Genomic DNA, 11431 nt, shown 5'->3' on the forward strand with positions numbered 1-11431 from the left:
GCTCTGAGGTAGACACTCTTGGTGCACCCCTTTGTGGGCTGTGTGTACAGTTTTGTTGTAGTTAAGCCTTAATTGTTGGTATCACTGGGAGGAATTGACCTCCAGGCCAATTGGCTGTGAGGATCAGCTGTGTCTATGATGGGAGAACTTCTGTGCTGGAGACACCCTTATGGGGCAAGACTTGCTTCAGTGGGGCTTTGGTGCTCACTGAGTCTGCCCCCTGAGTGTGTCCCTTATGGATCTGAGGAGTTGTAATCTGGATGGTCCCACTCTGACCCCTGGGTACACTGGCTCTTGAATCTCCAAGGAGGTGCTAATTTAGCCGCTGCCTAAGGCCACCCAGCAGGAGCTATGGAGAGATCTGCAGATTCCTCTTCTTTGTTTGGGGTTTGGAGGTGCCCCGATGAGGCCCAGCTGTGAAACAATGCAAGCTGCTATGGGGCCTTGGGCCTTCTTTTGGATGTTCTGGGTCTCTGACTCAGCTGCAGTTTGATAGGTAAGTTTAGAATTCAAGGGACCAGGCCATTCATATGCAAAAGCCTCTGTGCACTGCTTTGGTGGAGTGGAGTCTCAGGGCAGAGCAAACAGCAATGGTTTCCCATCAGCCCTGTCCTAAGAGGCCCCTGGGTCTCAGTGTCCCACAGTAATTGCTGCAAGCACCTCTGAGAGAAAGCCACCCTCGAGTTCTGCCCGCTTCCAGACAGTCCAATTTCTCCCCATATGAGTCTGGGTCCCCAGAGTCTTGCCCAGAATTGGAGTTCTGAGCAGTCGGGAGCTTGTGTCTTCCTCCAGCTTGAAGCCAGCCGTGTACTCAGTTGCCAGCCCTCTCCATGCACGCCTCCTTCTTTGCCTGCACGCGCCTCTGTACCTCTGCCTTCTGCACTTCCTCTGAGTCTCAGTGTACTTTTCTCTTTCCTTCTAGTTGTAGAATTTCCACTCAGCCAGCCTTCCTGTGGTTCTGGATGATGTCCGTTTTGTCTTTTAGTTGTAGTTTTGAGGTGTTGTGCGAGGCAGCAAGTTCACGTGTTTACCTATGCCACCATTTGGTTTCTCTCTGTTGATAAACATTTAGATTTTTTTCAATTTTAGTTATTCAGAAAATACTGCACTGAAATACTTGTATGAGCCTTCTTCTTTAACATAATATTCTCTAATTTCATTTTGGTATGTCCAAGTGTAGATTTATATCTTATTTATTTTGTTTGGTATTTTGAGGATATATATGGTTAATCCTCACCCGAGGATATTTTTTTTCATTGATTTTTAGAGAGAGTAGAAGGGAGGGAAGGGGGGAGAGAGAGAGAAAGAGAAACATTGATGTGAGAGAGATGTATATTGGTTGCCTCCTGCATATGCTCCTACTGAGGCTGGGATCGAACCTGCAACCCAGGTATGTGCCCTTGACCAGATATCGAACTGGAGATTCTTGGGTGTGAGGGCTGATGCTCTAACTACTGAGCCACACTAAGGGCTGGATATATTTTATTTTATTTTTTTAAAAATATATTTTATTGATTTTTTACTGAGAGGAAGAGAGAGGGATAGAGAGTTAGAAACATCCAAGAGATGGAAACATCTATTAGCTGCCTCCTGCACATCCTCTACTGGGGATGTGCCTGCAACCAAGGTACATGCCCCTGACCGGAATTGAACCTGAGACCCTTCAGTCTGCTGGCTGACGCTCTATCCACTGAGCCAAACAGGTTAGGGCTGAATATATTGTAATGAGAATTTACATCTCTGCTTGGCTGGTGTTGCTCAGTGGTTGAGCATTGACCTATGAACCAGGAGGTCATGGTTCCATTCCAGGTCAGGGCACATGCCCGGGTTGTGGGCTTGATCCCTGGTAGGGGGCGTGCAGGGAGGCAGCCAATTAATGATTCTCTCTCATCATTGGTATTTCTATCCCTGTCTCCCTCTCCCTTCTGCTCTCTGAAATAAATAAAAACATAAAAGAAGTTTTACATGAAAGCATTTCATAAATTGAGCCAGAGTCTCTTTATAGCCTCTCTCTGCTGGTCTCAGGTGATGTTGTGACCGAAGGGAGAGAGTCTCCTGACTTCCCTTGAGGAGAGGTAGGGTGAGAGAAGAAGCTAATATTTATTGAAGTATGTCATACAGGAAGGCAATGGATTTTTGCACATTGATTTTGTATTCTGCAACTTGACTGTGTTTGTTTATTGTTTCTAGTAGTTTTTTGGTGGCGTCTTTAGGGTTTTCTATGTACAGCATCACGTCATCTGCAAAAAGTGACAGTTCGACTTCTTCCTTCCCTATTTGGATGCCTTTTATTTCTTTCTCTTGCCTTATTGCTCTGGCTAGAACTTCCAGTACTATGTTGAATAAGAGTGGTGAGAGTGGACATCCTTGTCTTGTTCCTGATCTTAGGGGAAAAGCTTTCAGTTTTTCACCATTGAGTATGATATTGGCTGAGGGTTTATCATATATGGCCTTTATTATGTTGAGGTACTTTTCTTCTATTCCTATTTTATTGAGCGTTTTAATCATAAATGAATGTTGTATCCTATCAAATGCTTTTTCTGCATTTATTGACAAGATCATATGATTTTTATCCTTTCTTTTGTTAATGTGGTGTATTACATTGATTGATTTGCAAATGTTGAACCATTCTTGTGCCCCTGGGACGAATCCCACTTGATCGTGATGTATTATTTTTTGGATGTACTGTTGTATTCAATTAGCTAGTATTTTGTTTAGGATTTTTGCATCTGTATTCATCAGGGATATTGGTCTGTAGTTTTCTTTTTTTGTGTTATCTTTGCCAGGTTTTGGTATCAGGATTATATTTGCCTCATAGGAGAGGTTGTGGAAAAAAGGGAACCTTCATTCAATACTGGTGGGAATGTAGACTGGTATAAGCACTATGGAAAGCAGTCTGGCAATTCCTCAAAAAATTAAAAATAAAGCTACCATATGGTCCAACAACCCCACTCCTGGGTATATACCCGAAAAACTTGAAATCATTTATATGCAAAGATATATGCACTCCTATGTTCATTGTAGCATTATTCATGGTGGCCAAGACTTGGAACAGCCAAAGTGCCCTGCGATAGAAGACTAGATAAAGAAGATGTGGTACATATACACAATGGAGTACTACACGGCTATAAGGAAGGATGAAACAGCGTCATTTACAACAACATGGATGGACCTTGAGAACATTATGGGAAGTAAAATAAGTCAGACAGAAAAAGCTAAGAACTGTATGATTTCACTCATATGTGGAATATAAAACTGAAGCTTATGAACACAAAAAGCCAGAGGGTGGTTGCCAGAGGGTGTGTGGTGGGAGGAGAAAGGGGTCCTAATACGAGGTGACAGGAGAAGATTTGACTTTGGGTGGTGGGCACATGGTACTATATATAGATTTTGAAAAATTAGTTATCCACACATGAAACCTATATGTCCATGATGACTAATGTCATCCCAATAAAATTTAATACACAAAAAAGTATGTCATAGGCCAATCAAAGTGCACAGATAGAGGGATTTATTATATGTCTTTCATTAATTTTCATAACAATCCTATTGTTGTTATTATTTTATTCCTTTTATCATATTTATTTTACTCCAGTTGAGGAATCTGAGACCCAAAGAGGTTAAGTGATTTGCCTAAGCTAGTATGTGGCAGAACTGGGATCACAACATAGATAGGTCTGCTCTTTCCTTTATACTGCAGTACCATGGGCCTTTGACCAATGATTTGGAAAGATGACACTCTGAATCAGAATTTCTGGCTTTAGGAGTTGGCAGGGGACAGTTTATGGGGATCAGGTGCTGGTGGGGGTGAAGTGAAGGGCTTGGGGCTTTCTCAAAACTCTTGAGAAAATATCACAAAGGGAGTCCTGCTTTGTGCAGGGCTTGGCCTCCAGGGCCTCCGGGACAATTCCCTACCTATCTCTTGACTGTGTGCTCAATGCCAATCAGAGTGACCGAACACCTTTGGGCAAGTGTGAGTCATGCATCCTGAGGAGGGTGTGGGTTCTGGTTTGGGGAACCTGATGTGCCCTCTGTCCACTCTATCCTGGTCCTCTCTCCAAGACACTGGCACACATAGCACAGGACTTCACTTTTGACTTTATTGAAAAGAAAAAACATCATAGAGAAATTTAAAAAACTCAAATACAGCCTAAACCAGGGGTGGGCAAACTTTTTTATTTTATTTTATTTTTATTTTTTTTTAATATATATTTTATTGATATTTTACAGAGAGGAAGGGAGAGGGATAGAGAGCTAGAAACATCGATGAGAGAGAAACATCGATCAGCTGCCTCCTGCACACCTCCTACTGGGGATGTGCCCGCAACCAAGGTACATGCCCTTGACCAGAATCGGACCTGGGACCCTTCAGTCCGCAGGCCAACGCTCTATCCACTGAGCCAAACCAGTTTCGGCTGGGCAAACTTTTTGACTCGAGGGCCACAATGGGTTCTTAAACTGGACCGGAGGGCCGGAACAAAAGCATGGATGGAGTGTTTGTGTAAACTAATATAAATTCAAAGTAAAGGAGCGGAGGGGAGAGCAAGAGAACCGGATAGAACAGCCGGATCTGGCCCGCGGGCCGTAGTTTGCCCAAGGCTGGCCTAAACCCTGACCATTTCCCAAGCATCATTCCAGACAGAGACATTTTCTGTTCTTTTTTTCAACTCAGTTGAGACAGTTGTCTATTCCAGATTTTCTACTTCCTGAAGATCCTCTCACTGGCCCTTTTTGTACAACTGTCTTATTCCCACTACGCAAGGGTTATGTCTCTTTATATCCATGAGTAACTATATTTTCTTTTTTCTTGTTCTGTTTTCCCGTTATCATCCCTCTCATCCTGGAAACCATGCCCTCTCCCTACACTGAGAATCAGTTGTGGCATTTAAAAATCCTTGATTTTGGAAAGAGAGGGAGAGAGAGAGAGAGAGAGAGAGAGGAGAGAGAGAGAGAGAAAGAGAGAGAGAGAGAGAGAGAGAGAGAGAGAGAGAGAGAGAAGAGAGAGAGAGAGAGAGAGAGAGAGAGAGAGAGAGAGAAAGAGAGAGAGAGAGAGAGAGAGAGAGAGAGAGAGAGAGAGAGAGAGAGAGATTGCCTACTCTGTGTGCCCTGACAGGGAATGGAACCCACAACCTAGGCAAGTACCTGACCGGGAATTGAATCTGCACCCTTTTGATGTACAAGATGGCGCCTCAACCAATTGAGCCAGCCTGCCAGGGCTCTTGTGGCATTTGTTAAATGCAGAGCCTGGGCCCCCCTTTGGTGATTATGATTGTGCAGGTCTGGTGAGAAGCCTAGCAGTCTGCATTTGTAAATGACTACTCCAGCTCATTCTGATATAGGCGACATACATACCATACCTTGAGAAACATGCTGAAATATATATTTAAAATTAGAAATGTTTTTGGCTCATTTTTTCAAAACTTTCAAACATTTCCTGATAGAGCAGAATTTCAGAATCCTCTCATTGGGTTTATTTCTTTCCCTTTTTCTCTCATTTAATTGCTTCCTTCCTTTACTCTATTACCTATTGGTACAACATCAAGGACAAGTGGACTAATGGGAACTCCCAGAGCAGTGGTCTAATTGGCCTCCGGACTGCAGGCAGGACTGCAGAGCTCCTTCCGGGCCTCTAATGACCCTTCCCCTCCCAAGGAGGAGCTGTCTCTGCAGTGGGAGCAGCTCTCATCCCATCACTACCTACATCACTACTCTACTGACTTTAACCCCCAGAGTTTGGTTTCTCTATTTGAAGCATGTCATGAGCTATCTTGATTCTTTTTTTTAAAATTAATTATTTATTTTTTTTGTCTAAAGTATTATATATGTCTCCCTTTCCCCCCAGCGACCTCTCCCCAGCCACTCCCACCCCCCGGGACAAGCCCCCACAGCCCCAGTGTCCGTGTCCATTGGTTATGATAATATGAATGCATACAAGTCCTTTGGTTGATCTCTTACCATGCCCCCGTCACCTGCCTTCCCTCTGAGGTTTGACTGGTCTGTTCGGTTTTTCTCTATCTCTGGATCTATTTTTGTTCATCAGTTTATGTTGTTCATTATATTCCGCAAATGAGTGAGATCATGTGATATTTATCTTTCTCCCACTGGCTTATTTCACTTAGCATAATGCTCTCTAGGTCCATCCATGCTGTTGCAAATGGTAAAAGTTCCTTCTTTTTTATAGCAGCATAGTATTCCATTGTGTAGATGTACCACAGTATTTTAATCCACTCGTCTGCTGATGGGCACTTAGGCTGTTTCCAAATCTTAGCTATGGTGAATTGTGCTGCTATGAACATAGGGGTGCATATATCCTTTCTGATTGCTGCTTCTGATTTCTTGGGATATATTCCTAGAAGTGGGATTACTGGGTCAAATGGGAGTTCCATTTTTAATTTTTTGAGGAAACTCCATACAGCCATGTTTTCTACAGTGGCTGTATCAGTCTGCATTCCCACCAGCAGTGCAAGAGGGTTCCCTTTTCTCTGCATCCTCTCCAGCACTTGTCATTTGTTGATTTGTTGATGATAGCCATTCTGACAGGTGTGAGATGGTACCGCATTGTCGTTTTGATTTTCATCTCTCAGGAGATTAGTGACTTTGAGCATGTTTTCATATGTCTCTTGGCCTTCTGTATGTCCTCTTTCAAAAAGTGTCTATTTAGGTCCGTTGCCCATTTTTTGATTGGATTGTTTATCTTCCTTTTGTTAAGTTGTATGAGTTCCCTGTAAATTTTGGAGATTAAACCCTTATCAGAGATAATATTGGCAAATATATTCTCCCATGCAGTGAGCTTTCTTGTTGTTTTGTCGATGGTTTCTTGAGATACCTTAATTCTTAATGCTTCTTATTACCATCTCCTTAGCGCTCCTTTCTCAATCTGCCAACCTCAGTCCTTGCCACCTTAGATGAATGGTCTGCAAATGTTCCCCACTTGGTGTTATGCTCTGCTCCCTCTTGCATTCTTTTCAGTATTATTTACTTAATCCATTTTTTCAACTAATATTTATGGAGTGTCTATAGTATTTTAGCCCTATAGCAGGCATACAATTTTTGATCCCTACTCCATTCCAACTAGAAAAAATGAAGTTACCTCATTTTGTTAGACAACTATTTTCAATCTCACAGTCTCCATATTTTCATCACAGTGATCTTTAGTCCTGTAGACTTTGAGGACGGGGCTAAGCTAGAATCCAGGAAGAAGTCGATAGCTGTCCTCGGATGAGCTGTCCCCAGAGCCTATGAAGGGCCCCCTTTACCTCTTGGTTCTTGAGGCTGTAGATGATGGGGTTGGCCATAGGGGTGAACACAGTGTAGAGGACAGAGAAAGCCTTTCGAAGTAAGGGGGCCATGTGGTCTGTTGGTGCTACATAGACAGCGATGAGGGTGCCATAAAACACCCCAACCACGCTGAGGTGGGAGGAACAGGTGGAGAAGGCTTTGCGCCTCCCACGGCCGGACGGTATTTGCAGCACAGTCCTCAGGATGAAGGCATAGGAGGTCACAATCAACAGGAAAGGGGCCAGTGTCAGGAAGCCTGAAATGCTCACTCCAGCTCCCCACATGAGCCCTGTATCGCCACAGAACAGCCCTACAACTGGAGCAAAGTCACAGAAGTAGTGGTCGATCTCCCTGCGGCCAGGGCAGAGGGACAGAGGGGCTGCCAGGGCCAGAGTGAGGGCGGAAAAGGAGAAGCCGCTGAACCAGGCTCCAGCAGCCAGGCAGCCACACCACCAGGTGCTCATCAGGGCAGGGTAGTGCAGTGGGTGGCAGATGGCCAAGTAACGGTCGTAGGACATGGCTGAGAGCAGGAGGCACTCAGCTGCAGCCAGTGAGGCAAACATGTAGAACTGAAGCAGACAGCTGGCCAGTGAGATGGCTTCCCTCCCTTTCAGGAAGCTCCGCAACAGCTGAGGCATGATGTTGGAGGTATAGCCGATCTCCAGCAGGGAGAAGTGGCAGAGGAAGAAGTACATGGGTGTGTGGAGAGTCCGACTGGAGGCCACGGCCAGCACGATGAGGGCGTTGCCCCCCACTGTTACCACATAAATAGCTAAAAAGAGGGTGAAAGGCAGGAAGCGCAGGCGTTGCAGCTCCCCAAAGCCCACTAGGATCAGCCAGGTGGTCTGGTTCTCACTGGCACTACTGGGTTGCTTCTGCATCCAGCTCTGGGCCCAAGAGAAGACAGGAAAGTAACATTAACCTAGATCCCATTACAGCCACACACTATGCTTGGCTTAGTCGTTTCTTCACCACAGCAAGTACAGGAGACAGGCCATGCTGTCTCTTGTTTCTAGAAGAGAAATTGAGACCCAGTGAGTGTAAGCCAATCATTCAAGGTCACTGGAGTTTTGTTTTGGACCCAGGTTTGTTTGAGTCCAAAGCTCCTGCATAATCTGTTATCCTGTTTTCCCAAGTCCTTTCTGAGTGATAGACATGTTAGTATCAGGCAGCAGCATTGGGCACTTCCAGTCATCAGGGAGCTATTTACCTGATGACCCTGGCTGAGCATCAACAGGAGAACATACCTGGCAGGCCCTTCTGGAAGGGTGGGAGGAGTGGCCGTGACCTCCTGGGGAGATAGATGGTCCTCCTCTGAGGCCTTGCACATTCCTGAAGCAGCTGCTCATCTCAGTCTATTTTCCCTTCTAAGTACATGAGACTTGGAAATCCCAGTCAGCAAAATAGATCATTTACTCTCTGAGAGACGCCACAGAGAAAGATCTGAATTAAGTCAGATGCCCCTCTCTCAGGAAGCCATTCTTTTCCCTCGGCCAAGTGGCCTGCTGACTGTTGGTAAAACCATTTTCAGACTTTGCCTAATCTCTCATCAGTTTGTCGGAAGCAGGGGACGCTTTCTTTTTCTTGGTTCTCCTACCCTATATTCCCCATACAAGTGAAATGCTCAATTTTCTTACCTAACTGCAAATTCTTTAGGAATTTCTATCCTGATATAGGATTCCTTCTTTCAGTTATTACAGTATTACCCTAACATCACACACACAGGAAGGCCTTGGTAAGTACTTGTGGAATGAATGAATGAATGAATGAATGAATGAATTAGTTACAATAATTTTCCAATAGTAAATTGCCACAGAAAAATCACAGCATCTGACAATTATTGCTTGGGCTAGAGAAAAAAGCATTTAAATGATTACCAAAAGAGAGAAGGAATCTCTGGGTTCTCCCCTGACTGAGGGGATATTAGAATATTGCCACGTGGAAGAAACCAGAAAGCCCAACAGGATATAGAGCTTTCTCATTTTTTTCAGTTAAGAATGACATTCACATTAGCAGATGGCAGTGAGAACACAGGGTTTTGTGTTCCTTCCTGGTCCTATCTTTCCCCTCTGGTTTTGGGCTGCTACGCAGACGCACATTTGGTCACATGAGAGGTACAGACACAGAGTGAATAGAATACTTTCAGATGTAATCTAACATATTTTATCTTCTCTACACTAGTGACTTCTTAAGGAGCCAGGAAAGAGACTTGAATTGAGAATGGAATAGGACCCTGGGTTTAGCAGAGAGATGGAGCAAGGGGAGAAACTAGATAAAACTAACCAAACCAACTAATCAGTTAATGACCCAAAACTTTTCAGGTCTGGACTCTGAATCAGTGCTTATGATCAAAAAGTTACTGTTGCTCTTGCTAACCAGTGAATTTGACCTTGGTCCCTAGTAAAATTTTTAAGTAGATGTTTTATAGAACACTTGGAAGTACCTTAAGGAGGCATCACCAGGAGCTATGTGATGTTAATTATAATGTAAAACCTATAATGTAATGTCCTTTATTTATAGTATTAATAATTTAGTAGGTTAGGAGAAACAGATAGAAAAAGAACATATTAATTTCAGTAAAGCTTCATAGAAAAGATAATGACTGTGAGCTTAAAGTTAATACCCTTAGCTTGGCTACTGTTCACCAAAATTATTCATTAATGACTCTCTAAAAATCAGAGAAAGATATCCATGTAAAGGAGAAGGTTTTATTTTATTTATTAATTTTTAAGGAGAAGGTTTTATAAAGCTTGTCTTCTTTACCTATTTTATCAGTGACTTTGGTAGACATATAAATAGACATATAAATATGCATGGCTCATCAAATTTCAGATGATATGAAATAAAGAGGGGAAACCAATATTATAGTTGATAGATTACAATGCAAAGTAATCTAGTCTTTTGGAATGCTAGACTAAACAAAAGATGAAATTTAACAGGGCGCATATAAAATCTGAATGTGGGCTTTAGCAATCAGTAGAAAAAATATAGGAAGGTTAAGATGACTTGGTAGTTATTTATGTAAAAATGAGTTGAGATTTTGTTGATTATCACGAATTAGGCATTGGGAACTGCGATGTATTAGGAACATATGAAGAATGTGGAAATGTTCAATCTGGAAAAGACAAAATTACTGGAAGAATATGATAGCTGTTTTCAAATACTTGAGGGATTCCTATGAAGAAGAGGGGTTATGCAGTGTGGGGTGTGCAGGAGGCAGCCAATCAGTGATTCTTTTATCATTTCCATCTCTCTCTCCCTCTCCCTTCCTCTCTGAAATCAATAAAAATATATTAAAAAAATAAGAAGAGGGGTTATGCTTAGCCCATAGAGGCTTAGAGGCAGAACAAGGACCAAGGGGGTGGGGATGGTGGAAAACCAATACATACCCACCTACCGCTGCTGATTTCATAGAGGTGATTCTTACGGGGCGAACTATTATTTACAGCAGGAGTTTTGGGTATGAAAATAAGATGAGGCTCACTTGACAGGATCAGAGTTGGGGAAATGAAATTTCTTCTTGTGTAGAGCCTCCAGAAGTTTGTTGGCAAATATGGGCCCCGTTCATTGGAACCTCCTGGAACAAACAAAACATTTAAAAAACAGGGCAAACTCTTTTCTGAAGTTGTTTAGGTTGGATCAGGGGTCGTCCTTCTTGTAGGCAGAGAATTGTGTCAGCCCAGAAAAACCCGAGATACTCAGATTCAGTGGAGAGGAGGCCTGACCTGCTTTGGGCTCGGAGTCAACTCCTTCTGTCCTGGTTGTCTTACCCCTGGACTAGGTTCTTCTGCCAGGGCCAGCTCTGGACTTTCTGCTTCTCTCCTGTGGAGGCTCCATGTTACTGGCTTCTCCCCACCCCAGGGTGCTCACAGAAGTCTGTCATCCCTATTCTGTATGTGCTACTACGGACACTACTGCCTTTTCTACCTCCCTTCCCTTGTGGGGCTTGAAGAAGAGCCTCACTGGGGATGAGATGCAGTTTGCAGCCAAATGGAGCAGCTGCAGTTGCTCCAGTTTGATGTCTGGTCCACCAGGGACCACACTCAGGTGTTTCACTCAAATTTAATGGCCTTTTTCTTATGGGGTTGGGAAAGACTGGAAAGACATAAGAATAGCTACAATTAAAACCAATCTTTATCCAACACTTTATCGT

At 43.5% G+C, this 11431-nt stretch overlaps 1 protein-coding gene across 1 annotated transcript; it reads right to left on the bottom strand.

The window, feature by feature from the left end:
- Nucleotides 1-7178: 7178 nt before the first annotated feature.
- LOC308244260 (olfactory receptor 11A1-like) lies at nucleotides 7179-8159 on the bottom strand (the record flags this gene model as incomplete). Its single annotated transcript, XM_080660225.1, has 1 exon — nucleotides 7179-8159. One exon carries the CDS (start codon nucleotides 8157-8159, stop codon nucleotides 7179-7181), a length of 981 nt encoding a protein of 326 aa, XP_080516351.1.
- Nucleotides 8160-11431: the final 3272 nt, after the last annotated feature.

This window comes from Plecotus auritus, assembly GCF_963455305.1.
Source record: "Plecotus auritus genome assembly, chromosome: 3".
Classification (NCBI taxonomy): Eukaryota; Metazoa; Chordata; class Mammalia; order Chiroptera; family Vespertilionidae; genus Plecotus; species Plecotus auritus.